This window comes from Alosa alosa, chromosome 3 (genome assembly GCF_017589495.1).
Source record: "Alosa alosa isolate M-15738 ecotype Scorff River chromosome 3, AALO_Geno_1.1, whole genome shotgun sequence".
NCBI lineage: Eukaryota > Metazoa > Chordata > Actinopteri > Clupeiformes > Clupeidae > Alosa > Alosa alosa.
Window position 1 is genome coordinate 11,997,975 of NC_063191.1, and position 16,575 is coordinate 12,014,549.

A 16,575-nucleotide genomic window follows, 5' to 3' on the forward strand; every position below is an offset into this window, starting at 1 on the left:
ATTTCAGTGTCCACCACTCTAGTTCATCCAAAACAAAGCAGAAAAGGACTCGATTCCCTAAAACGGAATTTCCCTTCAAATCCCAAAGAACCAAGAGCAACGGCAATTTCACTCATAGAACATTTATTTTAAAAGATAATGCAACAACATTAGTGCGACAACATTAGTACAACAACGAACAAACTTAGCAACGTCAATACACACAAGCCCAAAACTAAAGGGATCAGTGGGATTAATTGCCTAAAGAATACAGGCTTAGCATCCAAGTTTTACTTCAGCCTTACTTGATATGAAGCATATTCAAAACGTTTTTCTTTGCTCTCCATTGCACACTCATGTTTCTGCAAAAGGTGTCTTTAAATTCCAAAATTAATCTTTACTCACTGGTGACAGTGTTTAGTGACTCCATCCTCATCAACGAACGTCCTATGACCAATATCTTTTAACGGTCTTGGATTTGGGCATGCCTCAGACTCGTGGTGTGAGCGGTATCGGAGGGAAATTGGAACGGAACAGAGTGGCCGCTCCAGCCTCTAAATTAAAAAGCTTTCCGCGCTCCCCTCACTAGCTCTGTATGGAAGTCTGAACTTTGCCGGCTGTTCTACTGCTCCCCTCATAGTATTTCCTCTGGACATTATGTAAATTAGCTGTGTCTGAATGAAGCGAAGAACACGCGGTTAAGATTCACACCACGTGAGGGCGTGACTAACGTTTCTTTCATGCGTCCATTTGGCGGGAGCACACCAGTGGCCAGGGTCATAATGGAGTGTCATAGTGCTGTCCAGAAAATCTTCGAGAATGCCGACCTGGAAAAACAAAGACATCACAGAGCTACGGTCCATGAGTGCAGACAGCATCGAGATGGAACACAAGGGAACGGCAAAAAACACATTGATGTATGACCGCATCGCAAGGCAGCTGCAAGCCAAAGGAATCCAAAAGACCAAATCATAAGCAGAAGGCACTGAGAAGGCAGTACAACGACGTCGTTGACTACAATAACGGGAGTATTTAATAAATTATGTTAGCCAACTCGGTCGGTTTTGTGTTCAAGCCCGATATTTGTTGAGAATGAATAATGCCTAGCCAGAGAAAATGAAGAAACCCCAAAGTGCACATTTGGACTTTGTTCCAAACTCCTTACGTATGCAATAGGCACATCCAGTATTTGACTAGTTTGCAGGAGCACACAAAAGGCATGTGAATGGCAGATTATCATTTAGGCTGCCATTCAACGAAATGAGGGCACACGTTTGATGGACTGTAGGCCTAGTTAGCAGGTGCGTATCCACAAAAGGCACCTGCCATTGGGACAGGGGAGGGGAGGGGATGGGGGAGAGAATGCTTTTGGAAAAATAAACCATGAAAAAACAAACCACTTCACCGTTACGTTAGTATGTTGTCTGTTGTTTAAAACCGTTGTATATGATGGCCTTGAAGTCTTGAGTTACTGAATTGGCTGGTACCATAAAGCCTACAAGCTTGTGCATGCTCTCTCCAATGCAAAACGTTGAAAACAGATAAATGTGTTTATTTGAAGCTCACATACAAATACTGTAGGTCAGCTTTAACTATGCGCACTTACGTGACTACTTCAAGTATTAGCCTACGCACAATAGATTTTCTTTAGCCTATGTGCGCTTTGTGTGCATTCAGGCTTATTTACAGACACATCATGCAATAGATCACATAAGAGTTCACAACTGCATGTGTACATAGAATGTAGTTTTTTTTTTTTACAACAGTTGGCACAATATGCATATAGGGTGACCAAAGCCTTCCAGACCCCGTTTCCCGGGTAAAATACAGAATAAAAACTACACTTGTCCCCACTTCTGCTACATACTAGATAAAGCATTAAAATGTTACATTATTGATAGCCAAACTGGAATTGTCCACGGGTCTATCCTCCACACCCTCCTTTGCTGTTGACGCTGGGCAAACTGTATAAGCACTGCAGCTCTTTTTCTCCAGTAACGAATTTGATCACGACATTCATTGTCGTAATCTCTTCGGCGGTAGGTCACACTCCAATCTTCCATCGATGCTGCGGATGTTGTGGATGTAACAGATTATATGCTGCATTGTTGCAACAACATTCAAAACGAGCACGCTGTATTCAACCCCCATACTGCCTGTTGTAAACAAAAACAGTAGGCTATCACTGTGACAGCGGTCGCATATATTCTACGTCATATCTCGCCTCTTGCGAACTCTGCAAGTCCCCACCCCTCACTCGACAACCACACGGTGATTCTGTAATGTTCGTGTATGTCGATCACACATAGGTCAGTATAAGGTCCGCAGGTTAGCATCATATCTGAATCACCTGAAGGGTCGGACCTCAGTTTGACAAATCTCTGCATATACTCTGGAGGTTATGTCTGAAAATGGTTTAAGTCTAGCATAATTTGATGGCACAACATGTCAGGATGCTTGTGGAGGTCTGAGCATTACTAGAGGTGTCCGACCACACGTTTAGTTCCTTTAACTGGTCCAGTGTAGTTAACTAGGCCATTGACATTGTGGTAAATCTATGTACAGACCCAACAACAGCATTTGGGAGCTAGCCTTCTATACAAAAAACGAGAAGCAGATTTCCAGATTTACATTTATTCATTTAGCAGACACCCTTCATCCAAAGTGACCTACATATGTCAATTCTATTACAAGGGATTACATTGTCCCTGGAGCAACTTGGGGTTAAGTGCCTTGCTCAAGGGCACAACGGTAGAAGCCGGGAATTGAACCCACAACTTTTCAGGCTACTGCATGCTAGCCCAGCTCCTTAACCATCACGCCCCTCTATGGAGAAATTCCAAGGGCAAGTTGGTAAGAGGTGACAAATTGGCAAGTTCTTTCCCATCTTTCTCCTAGACAGTGGATTTCAATCTGTTGGTCCCTACCTTAAGAGGTCAGGGTTCCCACTCAAAGTGAAATGTAAAATTCCATGTAAAAAAAAAAATGAATTTTCAATATACTGACCAAAGATTTGAGCACATGCATGTAGCGTTCAAGAATCTTTTACTTTTTTAGAGCGGGAGATGAAGAAATGGGCAATGAATAAACAAAGTTTGGCTAACCACAAACTTCTCAAGCAAGCAGTAAAGCTAATAACCAGATATACACCAATTCTGAGTGGAAATATTTGTGTTTATGCATTTTGGCAATTTAAACTGCTACAACAAAATTCCCTGGAATTCCATGACTTTGCCCCCAAAATTATAAAATTCCCTGACTTTCCATGTCTGGAATAGACTTTCCAGAAATTCCAAGACCAGTGGGAACCCTGCAAGTTGTGTGATTCAGCAGACCTTCACTGATCACATGGCAATATTCCCAGGTTATGGACACCATTTAAAACCTTGGGCACCATCTTGGCGATCAGAAACAGATGGTCAGAGGCGCAAAGTTATTAGACATTAAAGGCGTGGCCAGTCCATATGCACTAATAAAATGACGTAATGGCGTTTATGATCAAACACTGGGTGCCGGGGGCAAAAGGGTTGTTCTTATGTTACTTAATCAGTCATGAGTGTTTTGGGTGTAATATCCTTTAAACCAATGAGAATGACCTCCATCATTCCCTTTAACAGTAAGCAGCGCAACCTCAAACAGCACATGGTGTAATTCCCACACCCCTGGGCTTAAGGTTTAATAAAAGTGCATGGCAAAAAATTGCACGATAGGGCCCCTTGATTTTATGGTGTTGATTTTTATGTATTTCTCTTAGTTGCCTCAAACAAGCTGTACATTGAATCTGAGATTTACATATCTAATGACTTCATCTGTATGAAATGAAGCGTTGAGAATATTTTCAAAATCTCTCCCGCACTGAATCAGCAACAGACTTGTCCGCTGTGGTAGCATGGCTGCATGGGACCCAGAACTGTCACACCCCATAAGCCTCAGTGCTCCAATAGCTCCCCCACTGTCAGACGTCTTCACCCAAGTATTCAAATGGGCCAAACTGTCCTAATGTAAGATAATAAAATACTGCCCCTCACCCCCCCCCCCCACCCCCCGACAAACACACAAAAAGAAAAACAATCACCATATATGGTGTTGTGTTAATTAAAACTATTAATTAAAAATGCTTCCGGAACTTTAAGCTTCAAGTTTTAATCGTCTAGTCCCTCAATAATATCCTTCAAGTGTTAGTGGTCCCTAAAGGGTCTGTGAGAATTAATCAAATTGAACCTCCATCTAGCTTGCCCAAAACTCAAGTCCCCAATCTGGTCTTCTTATCTCTACATAACCACCATCGCAGCCATCCACCTGTTCTTATACAACTGCCAGAATCAGAACTCAGTGAAGTCACTGAATGTTCTGGAACTGAACAGAACCCTCATAGTTGGGCATCATTTCTGATGGGATGGGAGAACAACTCACCTTCCAGTAGTCAGACTGTAAACTGTAGTACCTCTGGTATGCAGATAATGCTGTAAGAGAATGAGAAGAGAGTTAGTGTGGTGCAAGTCATCAAAATGTGGTTCATGTCAACACAGCGCATCGAAGTTAGTGACACAAGTACAGAAAAAGCGAACCAGTTCAGTACCATGTGGATTCAAGTATTTGCAAGAATCTGTAACTTAGGCCTTGTTCAGACTGCAGCCCAAATCCAAACAGAATCCAATCTTACTAACTGACCATCCTCATTGCATATTGCAAGTGATCAGATCTTTTTCTGGTTGCAAACGCAGCACCAATAGGAATACCAAGACATAACACATACATTAGGCCAATGAAGCATCACAAGAGTGGACCAAAACACTGCACATAAACTTATTTGGCTTTGCCCCTAGATTTGTTCAAAAGTGAGAAATGGGCAAAGCACAATAAATAAATAAATAAATAAATAAATAAATAAATGCTATTTAGATGGACATGCCCTTTATGTAGCCTACTACAACACTGCCATGTCTGCTAAATATTATTTTAGTAAATCTTACAATATCGAAGCCAAACTGTTCCCAGGACCCTCTCCAAGACAAAAACAGTGCTTCAGAGGAAGATGTTTGTGGTTGATTCATTGATATTGTCGTTTCAAGTGGAGTTAAATATAGCATTGCAAAGGCAAATAAAATAAGCTGCAAGGAGCATACATAGCCTACTCTACAGTGAAAATGTAGCCTAATCACATCTAGATAATAACAGCAAATGAATTTCAGGGTTCAACATAAGCAATGACTGGTTGGCCTGGGGCAAGTAAAAGAGCATATTACGTGGTTGGTCAGTCACTGGCCCGCAGTTTTTCCGCCAGTCAGCTCAGCTCAGCTGTGATGCGAATTGGTTGAAGCTAGGTACAGTATGTCCCAATACCAGTATTTATATTTGTATACACGTGACCCTACTGTAGAAACCTTTGTAAAATTGGTGTGGCTCCTTTAAGAACGTAGAGCGAGCGGCCACCTAGCCAGAGAGGAAAAGAGAGGTGGTTCTTCTGCCGTCTACTGATTGCTGCCAAAGCAGAGTTAGTGAACGAGACTTATGCATTGTCTAAACTATTGGTCGTGGAATAAAGCGGTGATTTCTCCCACACCATGTCTTGCATCTGCCTGTTGCTCATGACTTAGGCTACAGAAGAAGTGAATTGAAGTGACTTTGGTCTTGGAGCATATAATGATCCAATATGTGACGATCTGGACTGAAATAAAGGCAGGGAAGGTAACATTTCTCAATATAAATGACCAAAATGTATGCCAACAAAACAAACAAAAAAACTGAAATGGAAACTCCACAGTTTGTTTTGTATGCTAGGCTACTTATCCGCAACTAGCGCGAAGTACAGAGCTACTCGAACACACCAGCGACGCACAACAACAGCTAGGCTACACTCAACTAAGTGTATGCCACATGCATAGTTTAGCTAAGGTATAGTTTAAACAGAAAACCATACGGGCAAGGGTACTAGCTACATAGATTGAACACAGATACATGAATCTAGCTAGTTGTATGTTTTTCAAGTGCAAGACTGAAAGAAGTGTCGCGAGTAGGCTTCCTGAAAGCGTAGCGGCTACAGTGATTTAGGGGAAACTACCATAAGTATCGGTGGGTGGTATTGGGGAATTTTTACGAGTATATGTAGTATATGGGCCCAGTATCGGCCCGATCCCCGATGCCAGTATTGGTATCGGGCCATCACTAGTTGAAGCTAAGCCTGTGAGCCTACTGAAATAAAGAGGGAGCTCATAATGATGAGTTTGGTGTAAAAGTGAGTTTTCTGGGCAAGCAAACATACAAATAAAACTTTGTGCAACATAATAAAATGGACTTTATTATGAGCCAACAACGTACAAACAATGCAACCTCGATTCTAACTATTTTAGTCACTTGTATTAAGGTGGTGTCGAATGGCTACCAAACTACCAGACAGTGACCAGACTCACTGAATGCCATTGTAATAGTGCGATACATTTGTCCAATGTGCTTGTTTTGCCAGTAGTAAGTTGTCTAAACTCGTTCACTAAACTCGTCTGATGAGAAGCGATCTCGTACAAGTCAAAGGACCACCAGTTCACGGTGAGTTCTTACGACAAGGAAGTTACGAGTTGACCCAAGCAGTCAGCACGTACCAATGGATTGCACAATACAGTGTTTCCGCTAGATTTTTTTTTTTAACAGTGGCGGCAGATACTTTATACGTTCAGCTTCAGAAATGAATGGGTTTTCCTTGGCCTGTGCTACACCTTTTCACCAAGTTGTGTGAAAATTGAAATTTTTGCGATGTTGACACATGGACACAGCACATGGAAGCTCTTGATAGCACATGCCACTAACTTCTATAAAAACAATATATTTATGGAATAAAACTAGACAGGTACCTTGGATTAGCATTGCTGTTTATTCTTAAACTGCAATTTGCAGCAGCCAGCGGAGGGCATTTAGCCTAGGCTACTATGCTTCCGGACAATATTTTGCATCTCTAATTCTGAAGCAGTTGCACCGCTAAATGAAGAGGAAACACTGAGAAGAAAGTTAATGCTTTAAAAAGGCTACATCAATCCAATATATAATATGTGAACTGAAACTGGACGGGCCATATTAACCTCTGACTAGTTTAGGCTACTTATTGTTAAATTGCAATGTGAGCGGCAGCCAGCAGGGGAGGATATGTCGCAGGATTATTTAAAAAGCAAATGTGCGTCTGCCCTGCCTGCCCTGATTAATTAAACCGTGGGGCCGCCCCATGCGAAATGAAGAAACGTATTAATTAAACTTGGGGGGCCATGCTGAAATAAAGTAATGTTGTAGTTAACACTAAAGAAACACTGCAATAACTACTAGACTTGACTTAAAGTACATATTGCTAAAAATATGTAGTAATGTTGTAGTTAACACTAATTAGCCTACCACAGGGGTGGGCAAACTTTTTGGCTCAAGGGCCACATTGGGTTTTGAAAATTACCATGATTAATGTCACCGTTTCATGATGGCAACTCAAACAGAATATAGTAGTCCTGGCTAGCATCAAAAAATCAAATGGATTGTGCATTCAGTCATATCTAGTTAATTGTAACATGCATTAGTGAAGTGATCTGTAATTTTTCTGCACATCATAGGGGGCATTGTAGAGCACTCAAAAAAAAACCTGGGACCTTTGATTTCAATTAGCAAAAATGACTGTTGATGTGTTTGCATTTTGATGTCAAGGAATTTAATCAAAAACACTAAAAAAGTTCTCACTGGTAATTTTATCTGGGGATTTATTTTTAAAGCCGCCAAATATGGTCCCAGGACCCACCAGGAGGACATACGCCAAGAAATTTGGTGACCTTTGACCTCTAGGGGCTCTGGAATTGGAAAAAAATGTATTTTTTTTTTTCACAGCAAGCATGATCATATTAATTTGAAACTGATTTCAATGTATAATCTTTTCCATAGTTAGCATTGCAGAGCATTGAGTTGCATGGCAAATCTGGACCACTCTGAATTGGCCCCCATTGCCCAGCTATATTTTTATAGATTTTTTTTTTTTAATTTCCTGATTTCAATGTATAATCTTTTCCATTAGCATTGCAGAGCAACCATCATTTTACCCCTTCCCTGGTGGTCCCAGACGATCAAAGTGACTACAGAATTCTGTAAACGCCTTTTACTATGATAAGCACATCTTCCTCTCCAGTTTTAAAATGCACCACAAACAATAGCAAAAGATACACTTGCAGTGCTGTCTAGGAGGGACATGTTCTTCAGACAGACAGTTGTAATTGTTCACTGTTACACTTTGCTAACAAAAAGACAAAAAAAAAAGAAAATCCAGAGTATGTGATCACAAAAGCCTTTCAGGAAAAAACTAAGGAACACTGACAAATCAAGAGGGGGAAAAAAGGGCTTGGGAACGGATGGATGAACGCAAATTAAATCCAGTTTTTCAATGACACTTTCAAATATATTTTTCAAATACAAAAACACAGAGGGAGAAAAGCAACCTCAGGAGGCTGATGACTGATCTAAAGAGACCTGAAAATTAGCAACTACTGTTGCTTCTACTGCTTTGTATGCATGACTGGTTAAAATCACAGAATACCAACAGTATTGTGGAGTAAACACAAAAATATGGGCAGGAATTACTCAAAATTGAACAGATCAACAATATCAGTACACAAGTGCATAGTCTGCTCTAAACAGCCATTCATTCTACATATGTCAGTAGTACACATTCTAGGAAATACATTGTTTCAGGGCTTGTGTTCATAGAAATATGACAATGGTCACGGAGTTGTTAATAACACGCTCCTGCTGTAGGGTCATAACAGCCTTATACTACAGAGAATCATCAACATGGTTAACTGGAAACTGGTGTCTAAAGGAACAAACACACAGAATTGTACACGACATGTGTCATTTAAAACACTTGCGTGGAAAAATACACTATGTCGCTGTAAAAGGTCAAAATGTTTTAGGAGGATTTCAGTGCCTACAGGTTTTGACAACAACTCATTGGTTATAGAAAATAACCTAACCAACCAGTTGTTGTTCTATGTATCTGAAACTCACCTTTTGGGTAATCCTCTAGTAGGAGGTTGAAGTGACCTAGCTGGCAAAACAACTCTGGATCAACCTTGCCTTCAGCTTTCAAGATGAGAGAATCATAGCAGCGAACAGCCTGGATGGGAAACAAAACACATACAGTGATCAGCAATGAGAAGCTGTTTCCTACTACATAATCAGATAAGAGTTGCTGACAGATGATGACAAATAATTTTGGATCACACATAGGACCTTCTGCAAAAACATACAAACAGATTATTTTGGCTTGTATCCATAATATAATTTTGTTAGTACCCATCGGTTTGGGATTTACCAACGTCTTCTTATTTTTGAAAGCCAAGTGAAAGATGTTCAAGTGGACAAGAGCAATATTATTGATTGGAAAATCTGCAGTGTATTACAGCCTCTGAATTTCTGAAGATGATACAATTTCCAGAAAAAGCCTTAAATATGAAATCAAAAAAACTTCTCATTCTCTTCTCAATCAATTGCTCAGAATCCTCCAATTCTACTGCTTAACCACTTGTGACATGAGCATGTCTGAGCTACTGAAGTTTTAAAAGAAAAGAAACACACTAAAACCACCAGAAACCCCCAAAACAATTAATTCTACTAATTCTGATTTGATCAATTCTAATTCTGATTTGTACAACTCGCCCTCTACAAGGAAATCTACATTTTCACTGCAGAGGCGTAGCTGCACACAGTCTCTCCACTGGCAGACTTGACAGTCAGAGCAGAGGGAGAACAGCCTTATTCCACAAAGAATGCTTTTCAATGAGCAGACAGGTCCAGCAGTCACCGACTCCACTGAAACGTAATACATTTAAATGAGGACGGGCCAGTTCAAATAAAGGTCACTAAAGGACCAGGGAGGATCCATGCGTTGCTCCTCTCTGCACGTCACCACATGGTCTATCATTCTGACTTTCCAGCATGCAGGCATTACTCCTTGCATACAAACATGAGTAAACACTAATATTAGGGCTGTAATGATACAAACCGAATCTTGAGTTTGGTCCATCACGATTTTTGACCGACGGTTCGATACTTACTTAGATGTCTTTACTTTTATTTTTTTTTAAAAAAATTTTGTTGGGGGGGGGACTTAGACATTTCATTAAATAACATGTCAATAGCCTACACCAGAGGATTAGAATATATTATTGTATATCTATTATATTATATCCTGATTTAAAAAGAGAAAATACAGAATTTCTGATATTCATGACAGCACACTTTATGCAGATTATAGCCTACTATTTCTATTACAACTCTACCTCTAATTCAGCTTTCTGGTTGAAGCCTGGAAATATTGTAAACAAACTAGCATAGTTGGCTAGTTTATCATAGTCTAATGGTTGGACTGTTCAGTTTCCCCACGTGTGTAAGTTTCAATGTAATACTTTTTCTCCTTAGGACAGGGCCATTTGAGTCTTGGAAAACATTGGTATTGAGATGATCAGTCAACTTGAATGCACAATACAATGTGTGCAGCATGCTAATGATGCTAACCAGATTTAATAGTAATTTAGCTACCAGTAGTCATCTTCTATGCGTCCTTGCTTTCATGATTGTGAATGCTTTATTTGGATTAAATGTGTATACTGAGGGGCACGTGTCCATTGAGCACGCGAGATACTGTTTGGTAAAGTTGCATAGTCTACAATGAAAACTACGAGAGCTATAAAATTATGATTTATTTATTTATTTTGAAAAACATACTGGTAAGTAAGGCGGGAGATGTGTTTTGCTTATGCGGCCATGTAAGCTGCAAAGCGCCGAGGGAAACACTAGAAGGGGTGTGTCACGATTCTGCCTTCGCGACACAGGTTCGTGGATATGAGTGTCGCGATTTCGGTTTCGATACGCATATCGTTACAGCCCTAACTAATATAAAAAAAAGTCACAACAAGGCCAAACAACTGATGAAAAGGTTATCATACCGGGCATGAGACACCAGTTCTGTTATGATTCCTTAGAAGAAAGCCTGTTTCCACTTTTCAGAAGACAACGGCATTTGGACAACAGATTTGTGAAACATCTGGAGATACCAAAATAACTAAGGCATTTGCAAATACCAGCAAAAAACGGTCTTTTGAGTCATCCTAAGGCAACTCTAAATCGAAATATCAAAGCAAGGCAAAAAGGACCTCCACAGCCATCAGTTCACTTAAATGGTGCTATTCCAAAGACTGAACAGGGTTAAGACGTATGCCTGGAGGTTTTCAAGGCATAGGACTTCAGTGGCTCAGAGATAGAGGCCTTAAAGCAACAACAAAACAAAAAAATGCCAAAAAGAAATATCACTGGCAATTGAATTGGTTGGATTGTAATCTTAAAGACAAAAACTACTCGCAGACACACTTTCCTAACGGCCAAACCATAGCTTCAGAAAAATGTACACTCATTCGTAACAAAAAGGTATATAATGCAGGCTAGTAGTACTATAATTCTACACCACCACCACCCTCAAACCTGGGCACCAAATGCAGAGCGCAAGCATATCAGACCAGACTGAAGCCAGAGAGGTGACCAGTGAACCACACATACACACGCATATGCACACACGGGCCACCAAAGCTTCCAGCTGGATTTCACGAGTCAAACATGGATGCCTTCTGTCAGCGCATGACAGACCAGTTCCACCATACTCTCAGGACGGAAAGGGGAAAAAAGAAAAGTAGGGTGAGGATTGCATACACATGGGATATGGGCTCAAATGAAGGAGAACATTTGAGATGTAAAAAAGCCAGACAAAAAAAACAAAATCTTGAAGGGGTTCAAAAGTATTCCCTGCGTATTCCCAAAACTGCAGAGACAGCGTGACAGTCTACATTAAGCACAGACACACGTATACAGAAGCCCCTGCCTCCTGTTAAACATTGGCCCTCTCCAAATTCTTCTCACCAACCTCATCCTGTCTGCTTGTACAGTGTCTGAGCAAGCTATGCAACTAGAGTGCAATACACTCTGCAATTACTGGACCGGCCCATGCTTTCTAAGATCATTTTTTATGTCCATCTCTCTCCCTCTCAATCTCAATCTGGAAAGTTTCCAGAGTGTTATGACTTACTTTTTCCTTAATTGGCTTTTGTGTGGCTACAATACTCAGTGTAAGGTGAAGCATTCTAAACTTTTTATGGCATGTTGGCAGAGGGCCACAAAATGAGACAGACAATAGTATACACCGATTAATTTGCAAAAGTGGGGGGTGGGGCTGATGGGGTGTTTCAGAAAGATGTTTTAAGGGTGTTTTTCCATTTCCATTCACATGTATTAAATTTAGCAGACACTTTTCATCCAATCTCTGATCCAATCCAATTCAATAACAAATGACTACATTGTCCCAAGAGCAACTCGGGGTCAAGTGCCAAGCCGAGAATTAAACCCACAACTTTTCAGGCTACTGCATGCTAGCCCAGCTCCTTAACCACTACGCTACCACCGCCCCATTTAGGGAAAATAATCCAACAGTGCAATAAGCAGTGTTCCACTGGTGAAGGGAGCCTCACAGAAGAATAGCCTATTGCACATCATCTTCCTATGAGGAAGAAAAATGTCTTAGATCCTGACATTTGGAAGATCCACTCAACATAATAATCAATGTCATTAAATCTCAATGCTTCCGTCCAGTCCTTTGTAACATGTTTCAAAGCACTATGGCACATGACTGACAATGCAAGGGTAAGAACTTGAGCACTGCCTTTCTTGATTTGGTTAGCCTATCTTTAAAGAAAAATTATAAGATGTAATATAACATGTGTTATTTACGGTTACAACCTGACAACCTTGCCAAACACCAACAGTGTGGGTTATCAGTCCTGTCAAAAATCTCCAGACATTTATATGAACAGGCCAACAAAATCCACCATATAAGGATATGCAATGGAGACTACTGCGTTTCTACAAGAACATTTTCCCCATCTTCATAATTTACAGCCTTCATTAAAAATGTCCCATTCACATAAATGTGTTTGCAGGACAACTGCTGAGGTCAAAAATGTAACTTAATTAACAAACATTTCACCAACTCTGCTCTGGAAAAACAGCCGTCTATGTGTGTGTGTGTGTGTGTGTGTGTGTGTGGGGGTTGTCAGAGGGGTGGATGTACTGGATTACCATGTTCCCACAATCTTTCAGTACTATTTCTGCAAACCTCTTTTCTGTTAACCTTTCTGTTATCATTTTGGCAAGAAAACAAGACAATGCCTTAATTTGCATTCTCATCATCTGCTTGGATTAATCTACCAGAGAATACTAACATATATTCCATCAATTTACAATTTCAATATTAACATTTATACTTTGATGTATAGATCAAGGGGAAACATTGGAGTTAGAGACAGAAGGGAAAACATTTGGTAAACAACTGGTAAACATTTACAGGAGCACTTGAGAAGTTAATTACATTTTTTGCAAACAAACAAACACGGTCCATAGACTCTCATTTCCTATCAGTAAGAAACACTTAAATCATTCATTTCACAAGCATCCACAAAGCAATCTCTCTCAATTTGGTGGATAGCCGACTAAATCTGGCATTCGTCTCTAATACAATGCTGTGAAAGAGACTGACAGTTCCTGGTACTGGTACTACAATACGATCCAAACGGCTCAAAACTTTTCCGTCTCACCATAAAGGAGAGTGTGGATAGTATTGTTCGCGCATTGTCGGCCAGCAACGCTATCTACAGGTTGGATTCAGAGATCTGCATAACGGAAAGGTGTCGTGCTCGTCCTGAGCGGAATGACACCCAGTTCATATTCCCGTGCAAGTGTACACCAGTGAAAAAATATACACCTCACAACCACAATGTGTATCATTAGTTAAGCTTGAAAATAATCGGTCAGGGAAAAAAAAACACATTCGTGCAACACTCCCCTCCCTGCCCCGCCATCTTGGACCAATCCACGAAGCCATTAGCGAGTTAGCTAGCCATTTGGCTAGCATTCAGAGTCCCAAAATGTTAGCTAGAAGCTACTGTTGGATGGCTAACGTTCCAGGACTGGACACGTTTGATCCATGTCATCAAAAAGTGACAATAGCAAAACCGACGCCGAACAAAGTTTCACATTACGTTGGCCCTACCAATAATGAAAGTGCAATGGAACCGCGAATTAGGCAGCTTGCAATAAACCAACAAACAACCGTTTCGGCTGGCTATGTTGGCTAACATGAGAATTAATACGGATAGTAAACCAAAATTAGCTACACAGCTAACTTAGCTAGCTAATATAGCTAGCAAATGACAAGCGCCGATTATCTCAATCGAGCTTTGCACAGAATAGTTTAGTAGGACAGTTTTTCACCTTGGACTAGAGCTAACTTGCACCAGCCGTCAGACATTTTAACCAAGTGTTCAGCTACCGAATGGAGTAAGCTGCCTACTTCGCTGCATTTATCCCAGCATAACGTTAGGTCAGCATTGTCAACTAACACTAACCGCTTATCTATAATATAACGTTAACGTTACTGGCCAGTTCAATCGCTAGCCGAGTATCGCCATTTCAAAGTGCGTTAACCAGGGCGACACCAACATTCGCCATCTAGCTGCTTAGTTTTCCATCCCTAGATACACACTGTTGGGGCTGACTGTATGATTCTTGTCGAACAAGTTAACGTATTGTAATGTGGGAAAAATACATGCATCTACTGACCAACCTGGGTTGCAATATTTACACATAATCAACCAGCTCTTGCAACGTTTTAATAATCTGGGAAAGAGAGATGATGCGTTTGATTAAGGATTTAGCCAGCTACCTATCTTACATCCTGACAAGGGTTTTCAAAGACCAAGTAGCTTACTAGCTGTGCATTGCTAGCTACGTTTCTTATTTAGCAGACTATTTAGGTTAGCAAATAGCAGCGTTACGTTAGCTCGGTAGACATTTCGAATACACTTCATCTGATAGGGTTTGCGTAGCTACTTAAATGAGTCCTTCCTGCTCAAATGTTACATGTCTTAGTTGCAGCTAGGCACCCAAGAGGTACTAATGAAGCCAACCTTGGGAGGCTAACGTTACCGGATCCTGTAATATTTTGGCACATAAGAGTTGTTACATCTGGTAAAGGTAGCTAGCTAGCAAACCTCTGCACGCCACACACGCTTTTTTGCCATAACTTAGACGGAAATTGTGACCAGATCTTAAAAATATCGTCAATGTGCAGTAAAGTGCATTATCACACAACCAAAAACCTGAAATCCTCTTTGACAAATAATTGTCTTACAGTATAACGTCAGATAGCGTTATTGGGTGAATAGCTCGCTGGCTAGCTTGCTTGCTTTAATGTGTGGCTACTGACAGTGCAGCATAGTGAACATTGAAGTTTCGTTAGCCTGACGGCTATGGGCAGGAGTCGTATTAGCAGGATTTGGTTGTCGGATAAACAATGTTTATCTGGTACGTATTTCAAAAGGGAAACGCATAAGTCAGGAGTGGTAACTAAAACAGCCAGCCTTGGTTCTACTCCTGACATACCTTTAACAGCAAGGCCTTCGTTCTGGCGCCATCTTCATGAAGCCTCTGAAATCCAAATAGTGAACTGCAAATAGAGGACAACACAGGCGGTTCCGTGTTACTTTGAGCGCCACATATAGATTTTTACGACTTAAACATGAGGTACGGGACACCAAAAATTTAGGCATGTTTAAGTTTGATCAAAGAGCATTTCTAACCTGTCGATTCCGACCAAGCTGTCCCTCTCCTGCGCCGTTAGCTTCGGAAAGTCCTCTTCGGTTTCACTCGCTTTTCCCGCCGCCATTTTCTTTTCCTCATCACCAGCAGCGCCGATACTTCGAGCAGCAGCGCAGGCAGCAGCGGCGAGCGACACTCCGCACGATTTCATGGAAAAGCAACAGGAAAGCGGTAGAGAAACTCCACCGAAATAATTTACTAACCAAAGAAGAGCACCTTTGCCAGGATTAAAACGTAAAAGAATTGATGCCAAGTCCGGAAAATAGGATCCTTCCAAAAGCCTCCTTTTCACATTGTTCTATGCAAAACACGCTGTATTAGCTAATACCGTAGGATGCATGGAGCAATGCTAATGCGGGGTTTTTACCATACGGCGTTATTTGGTAATATCACAAACTTCCCCCCAATCGCCAGCTCAAAGTTATTATAATTGTGTCACTCTGGCGAACCCACGCCGCTGCCGTCGGAACGCCCTCTCCGTTTTGAGTAACCAATAATCAGTTTCCTACGTGAACATGTGACTGGCCTTGTCTTGGGTCCCTTTCTCCGTTTCTCATATAAACTTTCAGGGGGAGGATAAATAACAAACCCGTAACTTTACGCACTACCTATGGAGGTTTTGATTGGCTTTTCATACTGTATTTTGATTACGTAAGTGAAATTTGAAACACACTATTGGTTAGTGTATACGTCTTTTTGACAATGTTGCCAATGTGGGCGGAGTGTTAAAAAGAAAGTCATTTTGGTTTTCAACAACTAAATGCAATGGTGGCCAAGATTTTGTTTCTGGTCATATGAAAATCGACTCTGAACTGGTCTCTATTAGTCTTACTACTCGCTGGGCTTTCTTTTGACAGCACTGCCTAATCATTTTAACACATA

The 16,575-nt window shown here is 40.9% G+C and overlaps 1 protein-coding gene across 1 annotated transcript in view; it reads right to left on the reverse strand.

Moving 5' to 3' along the window:
* Positions 1-16,179, reverse strand: part of kdm6a (lysine (K)-specific demethylase 6A) — a 73,818-nt gene extending 57,639 nt beyond the window's left edge. Inside the window, 4 exon segments of the mRNA XM_048238432.1 lie at positions 4,393-4,442; positions 9,001-9,109; positions 15,478-15,541; positions 15,675-16,179. Coding sequence (XP_048094389.1) covers positions 4,393-4,442; positions 9,001-9,109; positions 15,478-15,541; positions 15,675-15,844 — 393 coding nt within the window. The 5' untranslated portion in view covers positions 15,845-16,179.
* Between the last annotated feature and the right edge of the window lie 396 nt (positions 16,180-16,575).